The sequence below is a fragment of the Zeus faber genome (assembly GCF_960531495.2).
Source record: "Zeus faber genome assembly, chromosome: 20".
Lineage (NCBI taxonomy): Eukaryota > Metazoa > Chordata > Actinopteri > Zeiformes > Zeidae > Zeus > Zeus faber.
This window is the reverse complement of record NC_137207.1, coordinates 24,557,345-24,578,059: the sequence shown is the minus strand read 5'-3', so window position 1 is coordinate 24,578,059 and position 20,715 is coordinate 24,557,345. Positions and strand designations below refer to the sequence as shown.

The 20,715-nt window shown below is 46.9% G+C and overlaps 1 protein-coding gene across 1 annotated transcript; it reads right to left on the bottom strand.

The window, feature by feature from the left end:
• Positions 1-2,253: 2,253 nt before the first annotated feature.
• LOC307245664 (alpha-1,6-mannosylglycoprotein 6-beta-N-acetylglucosaminyltransferase B-like) lies at positions 2,254-17,124 on the bottom strand (the record flags this gene model as incomplete). Its single annotated transcript, XM_080021311.1, has 17 exons — positions 2,254-2,452; positions 2,695-2,855; positions 3,031-3,105; positions 3,201-3,317; positions 3,657-3,803; positions 4,106-4,261; positions 4,601-4,722; positions 7,911-8,044; positions 8,122-8,253; positions 8,377-8,546; positions 8,800-8,967; positions 9,711-9,884; positions 10,657-10,721; positions 12,716-12,849; positions 13,784-13,913; positions 16,730-16,757; positions 17,086-17,124. 17 exons carry the CDS (start codon positions 17,122-17,124, stop codon positions 2,254-2,256), a joined length of 2,151 nt encoding a protein of 716 aa, XP_079877437.1.
• Positions 17,125-20,715: the final 3,591 nt, after the last annotated feature.

The window sequence follows — 20,715 nt, the reverse complement described above, 5'->3', positions numbered from 1 at the left end:
GCAAAGTATTTGTACTTGATCTCTTCCCACCTCTGAGAGCCAACGTGTGGGCGGGGCCAGCTTCCCTCCAGGCGAGCAGGGGCAGCGCAGGTGATGACCTGCGTCTCTTGTCTTTACCCCTTTATTCTTCTCCCAGAAGGAGGCGTCCTCCATGTCGGATGTGAGAGCAGCTGGAGGGCGTTCAGACGACACCCCTTCGCTCTGAGCCCAAAGTATTATGGGATGAAGCCTGGAGTTTAGCACCCACTTCCTCTCGCCGACACACGGAAGAAGGGTTGAGGTGGAGGTGATGGAGGCGATGGCAGGAGGTGGAGTTTAAACACGTCAGTGTGAGTGATGACACACAGACACACAGGCACACACACACACACACACACACACACACACACACACATTTTCATAATTAACTAATGGATATTTGATCTCTCCATATGATTAATCCTAAAATGATCAATGATAAATGAGTTCATAAAGTGCAAAATGCTCATCTGATCTGATCAACTTAACTGGTCTCAAACTGGCTTATAGATAATATTGCCATGAATGATAATAATTATTATTATTTTGTTATGATATTCTATATTTTTTCATTATTCTATGAAGTAAAAGTAAAGTTAAGTAAACAAACAAGCAAGTAAACATGTGGAAAAATGTCCACACCACCCAAGCTGTTGACAAAATCATCATGTTGAAATGTGTCAAGATTTTTTAAATAATTAGAATTTGTTTTGCTGAAATAGAAATAAAAATTGCTTGTCCTGAAACAGAAATATGAATCTACTGAAAACAGTTGTTGCAGACTAGTTGCTGTATCTCCCCGCCCCATATTATTATTATAATTATTATTATTATAATTACTATTATTATTATTATCATCATTATTATGAGTAGTAGTATTTGTAATATTATTTTTATTATTATAATAGTAATAATAATAGTAATAATAATCAGGAAATAAATAAGTTTGCCCAACAGCAAACAACACAAGTGTTTTATTCCATAGAAAGAAAAACAAGCCGCAAGCCGCACAAGATACTTCATATTTCATTAGATTTTTATTCAGTTGATCACCGATACAAACACTCGCTTCACTCCTACTTAAGCCATGACAAATAACTCCCTGAGTTTTTTATTTTATTTAAATAAAGTAAGATTCAGTTTTTCACTTGAAACATTTTCTTGCCGACTTGGAGACATTTCAGAGATCAAAAAAACATGTGGAGGCCCCATCGCCGAGGCGTCCTCGGTTCAACCTTTTAAAAACACGCTTCGTTCCGAGTTCCCGGCTTTTGGCTTCGTCCTTCAGGAGCTTTTTAATGGAAACGTTTGAGAGGCTCAACCTCCGCGCGGCTTCCAGCTTCATGACCTCACCGTCCCACCCACCCGACGCCAGAAGCTTCTCCCAAAGCCTCCCGGTGTTTTGCAAAAAAAGAAATCCCTCATATTTCCACCGACACCTAAACCAAATCTATGAATGGAAGATAAATTGTTGTTCTCTCGCGTCCAACCCTTCAGCAATTAAACTGATCTGATCCAAAGATTGTGTCTGTTCTGAAAATGTCCCTTTCCAGGAAGAAGCTCAGATTCTCCCAGAACGGCGTGGAAGCCGGTTTCAGTTTTAATTACGACTTTAGACAGCGTGCAGGAGTTAGGTTCCGGGTGACAATATTGAAATAGAGACTAGATATCGTCTGGGATTCTGGTTCTGGTAACCATGGTGATAGGTGATAGTAGTTCAATGTTTGAGGAGCGAGGACCTTCATACGCTGTTCTAGATGTTCTGGTCAATGTTCATAATATTCATAACACTGATGATTGGTTCTCTCATATTTCTTGTGTGCAAATATCTTATGAAAGCACCAACAGTCATACCCCAAAAAGTCGGCATAAAGGTAATAGTGTAAAAATATCATGATAATTGATTTGATTTTCAATATCACCAACCCCTAGTAAGCAGGGGTGGCGCTTCCTATAGGTGACATAAGCGGCCGCCTAGGGCGCCATCTTGAGGGGGGCCGCCCCTGCAAGTAAGCAGTGAAATTCCAGTGCTTCTCTGACTCACTTGTCGCTCTACATTTGTGTGCAAAGAATCCTGATTATTCCCTCAAAACGAAAAAATAATTCCCGAAATGTTGACGGATATCTGCCCTGAAAGAAGATCAATTCAAGCTCTGTCTGTGTGTCTGTGGCATTGAAGGATCTCTGGGGGATTTCTCCGCATTTTTCTTCTCGTTCTTCTTCCCCCAGTGCCCCCTAGAGGCAGCCCGAGCACAGCGCCACCTGCCCGTTCAGGTGTGCCCTGCAGGGACAGAGCCTGCGGAGGTTGGGATCAGCTCCTGCACAGCTGAACAGCAGCGGCGCCCCCTGCAGGCCGCACTGCCGACCCCACGGGCTGTAGGCAGGGAACAGGTGGTTCACTTCCTGTTTGGTGTTGGAACAGCCCAGCTCCATTCTGCAAAGACAGCAGGGGATTGTGGGAAATGAAGATGCTTATGCGCTAAGTAATACTTTCGAAATAGCGTACGAGCATACTACATCGTACATCAAATTAATTCTTATGCAGTCTGAAAACAATAACATGCATTAAATAGTATGTGAAAAGTACTAGGAAGAGGTACCGCATATCGTGAAATGTCATAGTATGCAAAAACTGCGCACTACGCCACGATTCCTACGAGATTCAGGATCTCTCACCTGGTGAAGGCGGCGGGGCTGTTGAGGTGCTGAAACAGAGCAGGTTCACACACCAGGGACGAGCGACGACACGCACTCACACATGACTGGCCCAGCGGACCCAGCAGCACCTTCAGAGCGCCCTCCGGTGGCCACGTGGGGAGCGATGCGCTGCAGAAATCCTACATGGAATGAATACAGCCGGAGGGAGGACTGTTGATAAGTCTGTTGCAAACCCAGTGAGAAACTTAATAAACATAACGTGACATAAAGTAAATTGAAAAGGGAATCTGTGAAATTGCAGTGTATTCACTCAGTCATTTGTTTTTGAACGAGCTGCGGTGACGCCTACATTACCTGGTGAGTGATGTAGGCGTGAAGCCTCTCCAACATCCCATCACACGTGAACTCTCTGGGAACAAACGGCTTCACCTGAACATACGGACGCACGTCATTTTGTTTGCTCTAAACTGATAATCAGATTTCAAGTTGATGGACAGCTGGACGGATGGATTACTGAGGCTGACCTTTGTGTGCAGAATGGCCCTGACGGCCTGCCGTACAGCAGTGAGGTTGGTCATGTCCACTGTCCACACATAGGGCTTCCCGATGAAGTCTTCAGCGTAGGGATTCTGGGAGGAGATCTAGGAGAAGAGAGAGCGAGAGAGAGAGAGAGAGAGAGAGAGAGAGAGAGAATTTAGTTCAGGTACAGTGAATTGGGTACATGCTCCCTGCTGGTTGGGTTCACGTCTGAAAATGAAGTCACACAGGAAGTAAGTCTCACGCAGGTGTCCAAAAGGGGGCGGAGTAAAAGACAGTAATCAAAGAGCTTGTTCTCTGTACTGCCCTGCTTAGCCTGAAATTCAGTCATGCTTAAGCCTTTTTGGTGTATAACCGCAAGATTTTCTCTGGTTTCATCTTGGCGCCACCTTCAAAATGTTCTGGGGACCCCACTGGTACCGCTGTGGCCCTCTTCTGGCTACCTTTCTGGTGGTGGGTTTTCCTTTGTAGAAATCGCTGTTGTCTGAGGAGCGTGGCGGCTGGAAGCCGGGCTGAAGGAAGATGCAGCCCAGAGCGATGGCCTCCAACGGCGCTGGACCCTCGAAGGGAAAACCAAGACCTACAAACACCTGGCAGACACCCAGCGAAGACACAATGGTCAATTCGAGGGAAACAGCCACTTTCTGTTGGGGTTAAGTACAGTTAACAAGTTAACAAACAACAGATATTGAATATTTTGTCTGGAACAGTTCCTGGCATTTAAGGCGTTATTGGCTGAGATGTCGTGAGAAATGTACAAATTGCCGGAGATACTGGTCGACCTTCAAAGGTCGCCGACTTAGTTGAACTGGATTGTGACAGATATCCCGACAAACCTTTGAAGAACCCACACACCGTCTTAAGAGATCTTGGTACTGATGGAGGGTCTGACCTTGGCTCTTTGGAGCAGCTTTAGGAAGTCCTGCTGGTTCAGCAGGCCGTGGTTGATGACGGAGCCGGGCAGCGAGGCAGCTCCTCCGGGGGTCTGGTAGACAGTGGCATGGGTCTCCACCTCAGCACTGACCGCCTCTATGTAGTCAGCCTTACCCTGGGAGACACACACCCACGCACACACATGGACCTAACATGGGCCTGCATTCCTTTTGAGAAGGTAACTATGATAAAATGGTCATAGAAATATACTTTGACTACTGCACTCCTAATTTCCCTTTATAAGTCTGATGTGCAGTTCCATTTTCCTTGTATATCCTTCCACTGTGCACCTGCATCCTAGTAGAAGGATCATGGTTCTTCAAGGACCTTCTCAAGGTCTCGGCCATCTCCCTCTGGGATTCTGGGATTTTCATTGGTCCATCTAGTCTAACGTTTTAGGGATCAACCTGTTGTTGGTGGTTCGGAAAGCCCTTCCAGACCGGAACTGGACTACCTTCCACATGTAGTCCTGCTTCCCGTAGACGAGCGCCAGGTTCTCCTTCTCCACCGGCCGCAGCTCCTCCTCCGTCACCTCCTCGCCCACGAAGCCCAGGAAGGAGTTGTCAGGAGTGTGAGCTGGAGGCGTCGGACACAGAAAGCAGGGAGCCGTCAAACAACACCCGGGGCAGGGAAGGATTCCTTCTAGCCGCTCTGACGGAGGATCCACGGGCGGCCGGCAACTGTAAACTTTCCCTCCGCCGACGCTGAGACGTTGCGTGTGATTAACATCTGCCGCAGATAACCTCTCACAACCCTTCCCTTTCACAAATAAACGCTGATAGACGCATGGAGATGTTATTAATGGCACACCGTGAGATTCATCTGTTCCGAGCGGAATACGACACTTAAATATTTACGGTTCGTTTCCTCCACACCTCTGTCTCCCCTCCTTGGAGGACGTGGGGCGTCGGAGCCTCTATCTGCTTGAAGGCTTCCCGGCCCCAGAGGACACTCTGGGTGAGGCTCAGCCAGAGACTTTTTTTCAGAAATCTTACAAACTTTTGAAAAAAAAAAAAAAGTGGAAAAACCAAACAGAGTTCTGCGGCACAGAGTCGGGATAAGCTCGGGCTGTCAGGGTGCGACGCCCAAACAATCCCCAAATCCCCCAGAACATGATGCTCCCTCTGACAGGGGATAGATTGTGTAATTCCACCTGATTCAAGGCTTCTATGTGCTAGTTTCACTTCCTGACTGTTGACTGGCAGCTCAATACTTCCATACCTTCTATCCTTCTATCCTTCCAGACCTTCTATCCTTCTATCCTTCCAGACCTTCTATCCTTCTATCCTTCCAGACCTTCTATCCTTCTATCCTTCCAGACCTTCTATCCTTCTATCCTTCCATAACTTCTATCCTTCTATCCTTCCATAACTTCTATCCTTCCAGACCTTCTATCCTTCTATCCTTCCAGACCTTCTATCCTTCTATCCTTCCATAACTTCTATCCTTCCAGACCTTCTATCCTTCCATACCTTCTATCCTTCTATACTTCCATACCTTCTATCCTTCTATCCTTCCAGACCTTCTATCCTTCTATCCTTCCAGACCTTCTATCCTTCTATCCTTCCATAACTTCTATCCTTCTATCCTTCCATAACTTCTATCCTTCCAGACCTTCTATCCTTCCAGACCTTCTATCCTTCCCTACCTTCTATTCTTCTATCCTTGCATAACTTCTATACTTCTAGACCTTCTATCCTTCCCTACCTTCTATCCTTCTATCCTTGAATAACTTCTATACTTCCAGACCTTCTATACTTTTATACCTTCTATCCTTCCAGACCTTCTATCCTTCCATAACTTCTCCTATTTGATGCACGAATGGTGTTTTTTATGCATTTTTTTTACTCTCTTTTGTTATGTGCTGCAACATCAGAAATGTAATAAAATGTAGGGAGCTATTCAGTTTAATCTATTTTTGAAAAGAGTAAAGATTTAAGGACTTCCACTTCTTTTCGTACATGCGTGGAGTGTTTCCATCATCTGCGTCTACTCTGTGTGATCTGGCTCATCTCACCTGCTTTGTTCTGACTCTACTACGTGCTGTGATCTTCTCCTCCTCCTGTTTGTAAAGCTGCACGTGTTCCTAGTGAGTAAATCAAACCCGCTACAGACACCGTCAGAAACCTCGTGGGAATCTTTCCTGGAAGTTTCTCAAATAAGACAAAAAGGAAAAAACGATGGCATCCAACGAGCGGAAGGAGAGAAACAGCGTAAGATGAAGAGACGCCGCATCTCCCAGGACGCCTGGAGACGGAGACGGAGAGGAAACAGGAAGTGGAGCGAGAGGAACATTCAGGACGGGACAGCCAGGGATTCTGGGAAATCCAGCGAGTGTGAGTGTGAGTGTGAGTGTGTGTGTGTGTGTGTGTGTGTGTGTGTGTGTGTGTGTGTGTGTGTGTGTGTGTGTGTGTGTGTGTGTGTGTGTGTGTGTGTGTGACCTAAATCTTTCTTCCCAACATTGCTGGTTTTCCCAGTTCCAAACTGGCAACCCTTCCCAAGGGCCAACAAAGTGCTTTGTTTGTTTATTTTTGTTGTTTTGGAGTTTTAGTTTCCTCATTTGTCTGTCTGTCTCTCTACCGCTCTCTGTCTGTCCGTCTCTCTGTGTCTCTCTCTGTCTGTCTGTCCGTCTCTGTCTATCTCTCTATCCCTCTGTCTGTCACCCCCCAGTGCAAACCTTCCCTCTCAGTCTTTGATCGTCTGTTTCCATCTTGACCTCGTTTTAACTCTTTAACTGAAACTTTCTGTATTTCCAAAACGTCTCTCTCTCTCTCTCTCTCTCTTTCCCTCTCCTGCTTCCATCTCTCTCTCTCTCTCTCTCTCTCTCTCTCTCTCTCTCTCCTGCTTCCATCTCTTTCTCATCTCCCGCTCCCGTCATTTCACCTCCCTGGCAGCAGACTCTCCCTCGATTTCATCTTTTTCACTGTTTTTGATGGCCAATTTCCCTCTCTCCAGATTGTCCTCATGTCTCCCTATCTATCAGCTATCTCTATCTTTCTATCTCTCACACTCTATTTCTCTCTCTTTCTCCGTCTCTCCTCCCTCATTTCACCCAGCAGGACAAATAAACATCGCTCCAGTGTTAGACGTGGTCCAGCCTGTCTCATGTCTCATTCCTGGAGGAAGTGTGTGTGTGTGTGTGTGTGTGTGTGTGTGTGTGTGTGTGTGTGTGTGTGTGTGTGTGTGTGTGTGTGTGTGTGTGTGTGTGTGTGTGTGTGTGTGTGTGTGTGTGTGTGAGAGAAAGTGAAAGCAGGTGTCACCGTCGCCCTCTGCTGGCTGGCAGCTGAACTATTTCAAACTGCTTCTTTTAGAATGTAAGTCAACAGGACGACAGATGGAAAATCGATCGTTTCCATCGACACGATCCTTCACTTTCTTTCATGTCAATGTCTTTTCTTGTGTTTGTTTATTTGGATAAAATGATGTTTAAATATAGAGATTCTCTGTCTCTCAGTCGTGATGCTGGTTGCAGCTCATTCTGCTGCACTGGCACTGGCGCTGGCTGCAAAGACTAAATGCGAGTCATTTTCAATCAGGGGTTCCCAAACCTGGGTTTGGGGGCCCCTGTGGCCCTCCAGGGGTCTTTGAAGAAATTGCAAGGGGTCTAAATTGTAGGAGTTACACAAGGAAGGCCATATTTCCATACAGTGGTGAGAACACACACCACACAGATGTTTCCAGACTTTGATAAAGCAAATACAGTTCTATGGTGGCTGTGTTGCGCGCACACACACACACACACACACACACACACACACTCTTACGGAACATGGTCATGTACTGCGCTGGGCGGAGTCCCCAGCTCCCCCACAGTGTGTTGTACCCATGGCTACTGGCGTAACTCTCCACGTTGAAAGCAGGTTCCGTCCCAAACGAGTCCAGAATCCTGAAGCGGCATCTGGAGGTGGAGCAGGTGAGCGGTATCAATGGGAACGCGGTGGGACAGTGACTGGTGTTAATGCGATAGGACCTTACTGATAGTGCTGGAAGGCCAGGCCCATGGCTCCATGCAGGTGGACCAAGCCGTGGTAGTCAGTGTAGATGAGGTCGAAGTCCAGGGGTCTCTGGATTGGACAGCCTCCTCTGCCTGGGGCGGAGCCTATCAGGCTGGACCAATCAAAACATGCACAGAAGGTTCTGTTAAGAAGGCGGACATCCTGTGCAGCGGTTCACGTGGTTCAGAGATCTTGCTCGGGTCGCTACGGGCCAGCGGCGGGGGGGCAGGGATACCTGTGCAGGTGTTGCTGGGAGGTGCTGAAGGTCAGGTTGTGACCCAGGACGGTCAGACAGGCGCTGAGGTCAGCCCACTGGACCAGCTCCCCCAGCGGACCTCCCCTCTCCACCATGGTGCCAAACTGCTGGCCCGCCCTGCCCGCCAGGACCCCAGGGTACAGCAGAACCTGCAGGAAGTAAACAGGACCCAACCCAGTGGCACATTGTTTTCTTTAAATTTTTATATTGTGTGGTATATATTTTTTCTAGGCTGGCTGGGCCTCGCCTGCATGGACCTCAGGAGGAAGTATGACCCCCCGCTGCTACAATCACTTTTAGTCATCTCCTCTGTCAGGTACAGTGTGCTCGAACTCCTGCACGGCTTGAAGCCACCTCTGACCCTGAACGTCAGCCTGTCAGAATAAGTCGTGGGGTTGAAACCTTCATGTGGGGGGAGAAGGTCTTGTTGCCGCTCCGTCTCATCCCCTGGGCGGCCTGCATCCAGCGCCGGGACATCCTCTCCACCCGGGAACGAATGAACCTCACCGCAGGACCCCTGCTCTTGCCGAGAGCCTCATACAGCGGGCTCAGAGTCGTCCGGACCTCCGCCTGCTGTAAATTGCACGGTAAGGCAGAAGAAAAAACGTGATACTTTGCAAATGATGGTATTAAGGAGAACTACCTCGGAGTCACAATCAACTCTGTCTGAGTCTTCCATGTGTGGAGCATAGAATAGACTCCAGCCCAGAGTTCAGGTAAACCCTTTACTGGGAATGAACACTGAATTTTATTTTTTATTTTTTTAAATTTATTTTTTACCAAGGATGAACCCTAAAAGCACGCTTGTCAAAAAAAAGAAAAGAAAAACAACAGCTCCAGATCTCCAATCAAAGGTTTGTCATCTGACTCAATAAATGTTTTTTTTCCAGCTCGATTCATTTGCTGTGTGCATGCCCGTCCAGAATTCTCCCCAACAATGGTGAAGAACTGTGTTCCTTCCAAACACGTTAGAGCACACTACAAACTGAGGTGCACATACTGTATGTACAGTATACACCTACCACATGGCCAAACAAGTGACTTGAAAGACAAAAAACAAAGCGATTGAATTATTGAAGGAGTGTCTCCACCAGGTGGGTAGGACTGAATATGAAGCCGCAGAACGAGCCAGTCTGTGGCTTCAGGCCACTTTTTATTACGTTGCTTTCAAAAATGTCGAAGGAACCAGAGAACAACTTTTGAAAAATAAACTAAAAGTCATGATAACACATCATATCGACACATCTAATACATGCACTTCTAATCATTCCACTCATCCTTGACACAGCAGGGCCCTGGAGGGATCCCGGTACCTTCTCGGTGTGTGAGCGTGGTTTCTGGTGCCATGGCAACGCGGAATGCTTCCTTCCAGGTTGGCGGGGACAGAAGTCCTCCACCCGACTCAGGTAGGTCAGTATGGAGCAGGTGGAGCCGTCCACCCCGTAAAAGGCGTAGCAGGGGTCTGACTGCCACCGGGCCCGCAAGAACTGGACAAAGTCACAAGGCTAAAGCGTCATATCACAATCTGAATTACTGATGACATATTAAAAGGATTTTTATCGGAAGAATGAGTATCTGATGTCGTCCATTTGGTTGACTGAGGAACTGGTGGAACATTCTTTTTGAATAAAATGTAGTTTGCGAGTTGCTCTTTTCAAAACCAAATTCCTAAAAGAAAGGCCATTTATCAATAAGTAGTCACAGAAGGGGCTTGTGTTATGTAAAAGTACGGTCTTTGAGTTTGCTCTCTGGAAATTGGAACTTTTCCTCGCTTAAAATTGAAAACGTCAACCTTTTTTTTTTTTTTTTCTTTTCACCCTCGTCTTCACTCCAAGATGTCACTTTGTTTTTTCCAAATTTTTCCTTCTCCCGATCCATTGATTTTTTTTATTTTTATTTTTATTTTTTTCCTCTTGGTCTTTCTCCGTCACCACTTGAGATGGTGGGGATTAAAATATATTTGTTGTGAATGTTCATCCGTATCAACAGTTTACTGACCACGACTATCCACACCACTTTAGCTAATTCCTCACGGCTGGCTTTCACGTCTGGTCGCGTGTGGCGGACCCCGCCACCAAACAACAGAAACAGCGGAGGTAACATGCAGGGTACAAATACACTGAATGGCTGTTTCTCACAAACTGCCACCTAAGTAAAGTATCAAATATGAGATTTTCTTTAAACAAAAGAATGTTGTGGATTGCCACTTTAATGGCTTCACCCACAGACTGAGCGTACAACATGTACAGTCTCTCTCACCTCCACCTTCTCTGCACACGCCGGATATTCGGGCTCCTCGGGCGCCGTGCACTCCTCCCGGGGGCCTTGTGGGTGAGATACGAAGCGTCACACGGCCGGGCTCGACACAGCGCCGCGTGGAACGCCGTGTGGCGTCGCCGCGGCAACAAAGGGCGCATTGTACGTCTGGCGGAGTGCAGCTAATGAAGAACACTGGATAACAGCTGCAGCACAGAACCTGCGAGCTGAAGCAGCGTGCACGAGGCCGAGCTGTGGATTTAACAGGCAGGAGCTCCGAGAGCCCCTTTCCTGTAGACACACACACACACACACACACACTTTGTACAGCCAACGTCAACACACACACACGCACACACACACATTGTACAGCCAACGTCAACACACACACACACACACACACACACACACACACACGCACACACACACACACTTTCTTCTGCCAACGTCAATCAACCTGAATAAACTGACACACACACTGCACATACATAAACACACACACACAAACCAGCAATATATCACACACAAACATCTGCCCCATTCTCTTTGTCAAACACACACACACACATCTGACCCACCTGCCTCCTACCGACCCTTCTCTTTTACAAGCAGCGCTTTGCCAAAACACACAGTCCTTTACTGTGTAAGACAACACAATAAAACACACACACACTCACACTCACTCACACACAGGGTGTGAGGGCCTGAAAACATAGATATGCCAAGTCAGAACACAGGGCACGGGGTTGAGGGACAGGTGAAAAGACTTCTGGGTAATTCAGACATGCTTTATGGGATTGAGGTCATTCGCGAGGTGGGCGTATTTCAACTAACGAAACAAAACAAAACTAAATTAAAAGATAAAAAGACAAGATATATAACAATTTACTGTTATTTTTCACCTTTTAACATCACTTTCTTTGGACCCTCGGTGCTGCTGATTTCACAACAACTGCGCCATAGTTACATTTTTTCCAATACTTTGTGCATTCATAAAACAATAATTATATTTTTTGCTTATTTATTTTTAAAAATATTCTTCTTATGACTTTTCATGGCAAATCATCAGCCGGTCCTGGGCGTCGGTCCATCCCTCACCTGGGCACCAGAGGGCGCTCTCCGGTGGCCACCAGGAGCAGCTGGTTTCACCCCGGTCTCGTTGTTTCTGCCTCTTCATCTTCCCTCATCATCCCAAACAAATCTTTTCACGTGTTCTCTGGGTCTTGTCTTTGCTATTTTCTTCTTGTTTCTGTTTTTCTCCCTCTGTCATTTTTTGCCTCCTGCCTCGTCTCTGCAATCTGATCCCATCTTCTCAGCCTCATAACAGGATGGGTGGGTGTGTGTGTCTGTGTGTGTGTCTGTGTGTGTATGTGTGTGTGTGTGTGTATGTGTGTGTGTGTGTGTGTGTGTGTCTGTGTGTCTGTGTGTGTGTGTGTGTGTGTGTGTGTGTGTGTGTGTGTGTGTGTGTGTGTGTGTGTGTGTGTGTGTTTTGATATTCCCGAGATTTTTGGGACTGGACAAACTTCTTGCTTAACATCTCCATCTCCCATCCCCACCTGCGCCCTCTCGCCCCACCTCGACCACCGCTTCACGCCTTCCGTCACCGCAGCTTGTTAACCGCCGACATTCCGCTGCGAGATCCGTGTTGGACCACAAGGGAAACGTTCCTTTAAGAGGAGCCCTTTCCCTCGGCCGCCATCTTGTTGAAGGGCCCCGGCAGAAAGTGAGTGATGAGCAAGACAAGACCCCAGTCGCCATGAATGGGGGGTGGTCTACATGTTCAAGCGACACAGAATGCGTCCTGCAGAAAGGTGCAGCCGTTCTTCATCTCAAGCTAAAGAAGAAGAACCTTGTCATTGCTGGTGAGAATAGTTCTTGCTTTGGTCTGAAATGGAAAACAAATATGTGGATCACCGGTGTCTGCCAATCATTAAGGTTGACCTCCATTTGTTTGAAAAAACACCAGAGAAGCCTTAAATCCAGGACGCTGTGCCGGTGGTACACCAAGGAGGACAAGGTGGAGGTATGATGTGATGAAGGTTGTCTCATGTGGTGGCCCCACCTGTGTCCTCCTCCGCTGGCTGGGTGGCAGACTGGTTGGGGTGGTGCTGGATGCTGAGCAGGTCGATCTTCCTGCTCAGTCTCTTCAGCTGATCTTCTATGCCGCTGATCAAACCATCCTGACCGCGCCGGAGGCTACAGCAACACAAGCAGAGCAAAAATGTCAGCCGTGTTGAAATGGTTTACAGTCAGCTGAGTCACTTTCTCTCTTCAAATTCTTCAAGCAGGAGGGACTGTCTGTCTGTATGAGGAGGTGAAGGTCTACCTCTGAAACAGGAGGTGCTATGTGCCTCCATCTGAGGGGGGTAAAGGTCCAGCCCTACATGAAGAGGTGAAGGTCGACCTCTGAAACAGGAGGTGCTGTATACCTCTGCAAGATGAGGTTCAGTATACCTTTGTATGAGGAGGTGAAGGTCTACCTCTGTATGAGGAGGTGAAGGTCTACCTTTGTATGAGGAGGTTAAGGTCTACCTTTGTATGAGGAGGTGAAGGTCTACCTCTGTATGAGGAGGGGAAGGTCTACTTTCGTGTGATGAGGTGAAGGTCTACTTCTGTATGAGGAGGTGAAGATCTACCTTTGTATGAGGAGGTGCAGGTCTACCTTTGTATGAGGAGGTGATGGTCTACCTCTGTATGAGGAGGTGAAGGTCTACCTCTATATGAGGAGGTGAAGGTCTACCTTCGTGTGAGGAGGTGATGGTCTACCTCTGTATGAGGAGGTAAAGGTCTACCTTTGTGTGAGGAGGTGAAGGTCTACCTTTGTGTGAGGAGGTGACGGTCTACCTTCATGTGAGGAGGTGAAGGTCTACCTTTGTATGAGGAGGTGAAGGTCTACCGTTGTGTGAGAAGGTGAAGGTCTACCTCTGTATGAGGAGGTGAAGATCTACCTTTGTATGAGTAGGTGAAGGTCTACCTTTGTGTGAGGGGGTAAAGGTCTACCTCTGTATGAGAAGGTGAAAGTCTGCCTTTGTGTGAGGAGGTGAAGATCTACCTTTGTATGAGGAGGTGAAGGTCTACCTCTGTATGAGGAGGTGAAGGTCTACCTCTGTATGAGGAGGTGAAGGTCTACCTTTGTATGAGGAGGTGCAGCTCCTCTCTGGCAGGCTGCTCTTTGCTCCTCTCCTTGGAAAGCCTCTGAAGCTGAGAGCTCAGCGTCTCCAGACGTAAAGCCAGTCTGCGCACGCCGGCAGCACGCTGACCTGCAGGACACCAACACCATATAAGGAGGTTTCTCAAACCAGTGATCCGAGGACCTCGCCAGGTCGGTGGCATCTGTCCAGTGGGTCCATGAGAAGTTTCAAAAGTTTCAGCTCAGTGGATCCACAGTGATGTCAATAACCCCCGGATGCAGACATCAGATCCCATGACATCACTAACATGCTGACCACATGCTCTGGTGGAGCTTCAGTTTGGTGGTATTGTCCCATGTTGTTGTTTGTCACAAAGAGAGAATTAATAGTGTTAACATAAAAATTATATTTTTGTGAATATCGATAACATTGTGAGAAACGTAAGTTCCTGCACTGCTCTGGAATCTTTTTGTGTAGTTTTGCTGTATGTTGCTGAAACAGGCAGCTCGTTGTGCCCTTTTTATTATTTACGCCACATCAAGTGAGTGTGTTTTTATTTTGAGTTATTGGGTTGATGTGAAATGTTCTGTTTGTGAGAAGAAGGACTGAGGTCAAGTACCTCACACTGATAAATACTGTTTGTTTGACCAGTAAGTGAGGTTTAGGATGAACGGGATGGATAGATGGAGACATTTCAGCCTTTTACAAATGATTCACCATTGGATATTATATTATACAATGATGTCAGCCTATTGTGTACTAACGTGTCTGTTCTCATGTTCCACATTTTACAGTGTTCCCCCTTGTTTTCTGTACAACACAGTGTTCACTCAAACTGAGAAGAAATTAAATCAACAAATCACCTCACAGACATTGTGTAAGCCTGAATATTGGAACTGTGTCGTGTGTGTGCGCACGCGCGTGTGCGTGTGCATGTGTGTGTGTGTGTGTGTGTGTGTGTGTGTCATATGACTGTAATGGACTGATGACATCCAGTCCGTGTAACTAGCTTAAGTTTCAGATGAAGTTAGTAATGCGTCATAATTTCAGACAAGTCAATATTGTTGGAAGGGTTACTGGGGCTTTATGGGTAATTACAGTCATCTCGCGGTACTTTGTGGTTTGGGAGGGAGCCTGTACATGCATGCACGCTCACACACACACACACCTTTGAACACAAAGACAGAAACATTTACATCTATAGAAATACAAAAACGCAGTATAAAGACACGTGTACATACACACATACATACCCATGCACACACCCTTACACAAACATTTGCATATTTAGTATGAAATACTTAGACATATGCAAACACATTAACACTGGCATGCACACACACACAACACACACACACACACACACACCCAACCCCACACACATTCACACCGACACCTCAACAGGTAACGGTCGTCTTCCCCACAACTTGATGACATCGTCAGTCGCACGGTTCGCTTTGTGGTTTCTATTCGACACGAACGCCTTAGCCTCAGACGCCACGTTTCCTCCACCATCGCACCAACACACTAGGTCGTTCTGTAGAACTCAGAAATGGAAAATGTCGACCAAGATGATTGCCCAATCGCAGCGGTGGTTCATTTCTAGGGCATAAATGTCCCTCGTCGGTGGTTAAATTGCTTCCAAATTCCAGCGGATCACAGTGACCCGCTTACATTGGGAAAAGAGTTTGAAGAACAATATCAGAAATTGGTCCCGCCCGGTCCAAGGTATCTGACCCGGAGCAGAGGTCCCAACTCGCCACAGAACCACCAACGAGCACCGGTTAGAGGGCTTCCCAGACGCACCAGAACCATAAAACCAGCAAATGGGTGTTTTAAGAGGCCGCTGGCGTAGGGTTTAAGTGGCTGTTTTGGAGGGAAGGCCGATCAAGGACTTGTTGATCAGAACATTTGTATTTAACACCACAGTGCAACAGGGAGGGCTGTAAGTGTTGGGTTGAACGACCATTCTCCTCTGGGACCATAAAACAATAACCCTACTACCTCCAGACCTCGGTCCAGTTCTAAGACCGCAACCCCCTACTCCCAGGCCATGCATGGTCCAGTCCAAAGACCATAACCCCTTAGCTCTAGACCAGGGGTCGGGAACCTTTTTGGCTGGGAGAGCCATAAAAGCCAAATATTTCCTAATGAATTTCCTTGTGAGCCATATAATATTTTATAAAACTGAATGCAACTTAATGTGTGCATTTTTTAAATAAGGCATACATTTTTAACGTATAACACATCTCTGAATACTTAAAAAAAAGCTATATATAATACATTTCTCTTTATTCTTCTTAATAATACTATTGTTATACTGCAGCTAACCGATAATAAATGAATTAGTTTTTACCATTAATGCGACTTGTGGTGCTGCTTGGTTTTGCTGGTGGCCTTGTAGTCTGCTTCATACGTAGTGAGGTTGAGCTTCATGCTGCGTTGAGGCTCCATCAGTTCAACGTGAGCGTTGAACTGATGGAGGTTGCTCTTAATGTTTCTCATAGGTAGAGCCAAGCATGGTCAATACGGCAACACTCACACGCTGCATTGTGTGTTATGTGACGGGAAAATCGTTCCAAGTTTGAAAAATCAGCTGCTCTTCAGGTTCAAGTTCAAGAGATTATTTGTCACATACATATTGAAGTTTTTTCCATTTCTGTCCACTTGTGTTGAGCTGATTGCTCCGACTGGATGCAGGGAGTTTTCTTAATGTTTGTCTGTCTTACAGAGGGGATCGGCACACGGGCTGGTAAGCAGCCCAGCAGTGGAACGCCGTTCCTCCTGCACCCAAGAGGATCATTATTATCCACAAGTATTATAATAATCCTCAGTGATATATATAATTGTGGCCTGCCTGCCGCATATTGAAATGAACAATAAAACTCTGGCCATGTGGGCGCACCACGGCCAGAAAGACTCCATCTCCCTCCCTAAAGCCTCACCTGTGGCAGAGACTCCCACAAGCAGCGCCTGAGCAGAGGCCCGGGAGGGGCAGAGCGCCGGGTGAAAGGCCCCCGGAGTCTTTCTGTGGTCCGCAGCCGGTGCTTGACGACGCCCCTTTGTCCGCCACATTTCTATTTTGAATTTTATTTTCAAAATTGTAATTTATCTTACCTGTTTTACTTTAAAATGACACAGAATACTTATTTATTACTTGTTAATTGTGATGAAAAATTTTAGCTCAACATTGTCTGCGAGCCATGTACCGTCATCAAAAGAGCCATAATTGGCTCGCGAGCCATAGGTTCCCGACCCCTGCTCTAGACCACTGTTCGGTCCTTAAACTACACCATCATACATCCAGACCCTGACCCAGTCTTAAATCTACAACCTCCATAGCGCCAGACCACAGGCCAGTCCTGAAAGTCCAAACTGCATACCTCTAGACCATGGTCCAATCCTAAAACTACACCTTCATATCTCCAGACCAACGTCCAGTCCTAAAACCACAACCTCCTCCTTCCAGACCGTGACCTAATCCTAAAACTAGAACCCCAAAACGTTAACACATCTGTGTACGTGTATGTTTGTGTTTCAGGGGCCTTCTAGCCCTGACATCAACATTAACACGTATAATGAGCGGAAAACCATAAGTAACACACTACGCCGTCATGGATTAAAATCCTGCAGTGCACGCAGGGTCCCTCTGCTCAAGCCAGCGCATGTCCAGGCCCGTCTGAAGTTTGCCAATGACCATCTGGATGATCCAGAGGAGGAATGGGAGAAGGTCATATGGTCTGATGAGACCAAAATAGAGCTTTTTGGTTTAAACTCCACTCGCCAGGAGGCGAGGAAGAAGATGATGAGTACAACTCCAAGAACACCATCCCAACCGTGAAGCATGGAGGTGGAAACATCATTCTTTGGGGATGCTTTTCTGCAAAGGGGACAGGACAACTGCACCGTATTGAGGGGAGGATGGATGGGGCCATGCATCGAGATCTTGGCCAACAACCTCCTTCCCTCAATAAGAGCATTGAAGATGGGGCGTGGCTGGGTCTTCCAGCATGACAACGACCTGAATCACAAGGCCAGGGCAACGAAGGAGTGGCTCCGTAAGAAGCATCTCAAGGTCCTGGAGTGGCCTAGCCAGTCCCCAGGCCTGAACCCAATAGAAAATCTTTGGAGGGAGCTGAAAGTCTGTGTTTCCCAGCGTCAGCCACAAAACCTGAAGGATCCGGAATAGATCTGTATGGAGGAGTGGGCCAAAATCCCTGCTGCAGTGTGTGCAAACCTGGTTAAGAACTACAGGAAACGTCTGATCTCTGTAAATGCAAACAAAGGTTTCTGTACCAAATATTAGGTTCTGTTTTTCTGATTTATCAAATACCTATTTCATGCAGTAAAATGCAAATCAATGACTTAAAAATCATACAATGTGATTTTCTGGATTTTTTTTTAGATTCAGTCTGAGATTCATTCTGAGATTTAGATTTAGATTCATTCAGTCTCAGTCAGTTGAAGTGTACCTATGATAAAAATATATACACAATCCTAGGATTGTGTGTGTGTGTGTGTGTATATATATATATATATATATATATATATATATATATATATATATATACACACACACACACACACACAATAAATATATATATATATATATATATATATATATATACGTGGAGCTACACGTGGAGCTACATCCAGTGTTTAAAGAAGAAGAACGTCCACACCGCTCCTGAAACAAAACCCCAAACCCTCTGCCGGGAAACAAAGACAATGATTTACTTGTTCCTGGAACCCGGCGAGGAACAGTGTCCAGCACAGGAGATGGGCCACAAAGCCACAGGTTGCACGCGAGGACCCGCCGAGGAGTGAGGACACGTCTTTACACAACTGCACCATCAGGTGGGGTTCTAGGAGGAGGAATGCCTGGTGGTCCCAGGAGCGAAATACAACCGGCTGGAAAGGTGGAGAACACACATTCCTGAATGCTCCACCACACACCCACCCACAGGAGCAGGTTTCTTTGCGCTGATTGTTGAGAGGAGTTGGCCTCATGTTTGATTTCATGTGTAAAGTTTCACTGTTTCCCACTCGTTCCATGTTACACTTCATGTGGATTTACACTGTGGTTTCCCAACCTAGTGGCTGGACCCCCGCAGGTGGGTCAGAGCAGGGGTGGTGTGAGGCCCTGGACCATTGGAGGAACATGTTTCCCAAATATTGGCACCAAAATCCAGAAGTTCAAATATAAAAAATGTAATAGAAGGTGCTGTCTCACCCCCAGATTCTGTCTCACCCTTCTCTGGTGCTGTCTCATTCTCCTATGGTGCTGTGTCACCCTGCTCCTCAGGTGCTGGCTCGCTCTCCTCAGGTGCTGTCTCACCTTCCTAGGATTACTGTCTCACCCTCCTCTGGTGCTGTCTCACCCTGCTCCTCAGGTGCTGTCTCACCCTCCCCTGGTGCTGTCTCACCTTCCTAGGAATGCTGACTCACCCTCCCCAGGTGTTTTCTCACCCTTCTCTGGCGCTGTCTCACCCTGCTCCTCAGGTGCTATCTCACCCTCCTCTGGTGCTGTCTCACCCTCCTCTGGCGCTGTCTCACCCTCCCCAGGTGCTTTCTCTGCTTCCTCAGGTACTGTCTCACCTCCCTCCGGTGCTGTCTCGCCCTCAGCGGCTCCCCCTGCTGGTTGGTCCTCTCTCAGCTCAGGGATCCAGAGACTCTGCAGCAGCAACGTTCCCAGCGACGCACACAGACACAGCAGCAGGCAGCCACTAGGGGGCGCACCACGCAACACACAACACAACAACACAAGAGCAGTGAAAATGTGTAATCGAGGGCAAGCACCGTGTCTTGGTTTAAAAGGATGTTGAATTGCAAGTCAGATGTATCTATAAAAATGAACCCCCTTTTCAAGTTGAAATGAAATGCAATGAAATGCCAATGCTTTATTTAAATGGACAAAACTTCTCATGTGCAGCGAGGTGTGTGCTGACCTGCGGGGTCGCAGCGTGTGTCGCATGGCGAGCTGCAGGACGCTGTCAGGGCGCTGCACAGACCTGGCAACCACACAAACACAGAGAGAATTGATAAACACATTGATAAAAATATTGATAAACACATTGATAAACACAATGATAAACACATTTATAAACACATTAATAAACACATTAATGGCCCGGTACAGAAACAATATTATTACACAGATAACACCATCAGCTAACCGTTTAATTTGCTATTTGGATGTTCATAACTGATAGTGTTACTATAAAAACATTAAAAATACATAAAATAAGTATTTCAGTATTAAAATGCATTGTAATTTCCGTTCATTTTCTGCAATAAACACAAGCACACGGATAAGTGTGTGTGTGTGTGTGTGTGTGTGTGTGTGTGTGTGTGTGTGTGTGTGTCTGAGTGTGTGTGTGTGTTTGTGCACGTACACACACACACACAGGACATGCACAAACACACAGATATAAACAGCACAACCACATAGACCCACACAGCATGCACACACACACTCACCACCACAGCCTCTGGTCCCAACACGCAGGCCGCCATCAATGTTCTCTTTTGTTTGTCCCCAAAGGAGGCTCTGGAGAGTCTCTCTCTCTCTCGCTCTCTCTTTAATTTCTCTCCTCTCTCCGTCTTTCCTTCCTCCTCTGCTCTGTCTCACTGTGTAACCCCACTCCGTCGTGCGAACCCGAGACGAGTTTGCAGCTCGGCCGCTCGCGCACACAATGGAGGCCCCGCCAGCAGGCCCCCACCAGCAGGCCCCCATGAGCAGGCCCCCACCAGCCAGACACGCTGTGTTAAAAGAAAAGAAAGTGAAGGAGTGGAGCCATTCAGGGGTTTGAAAGGAGCAGCCCCCAACTCACCAGGACCCTCTCTGCTTTCACTTTGCAGGTTGGAATTGGCGAGATGAGATCCAAATAGATAGAGGGATGGATGGATAGATAGAAAGATAGATAGATAG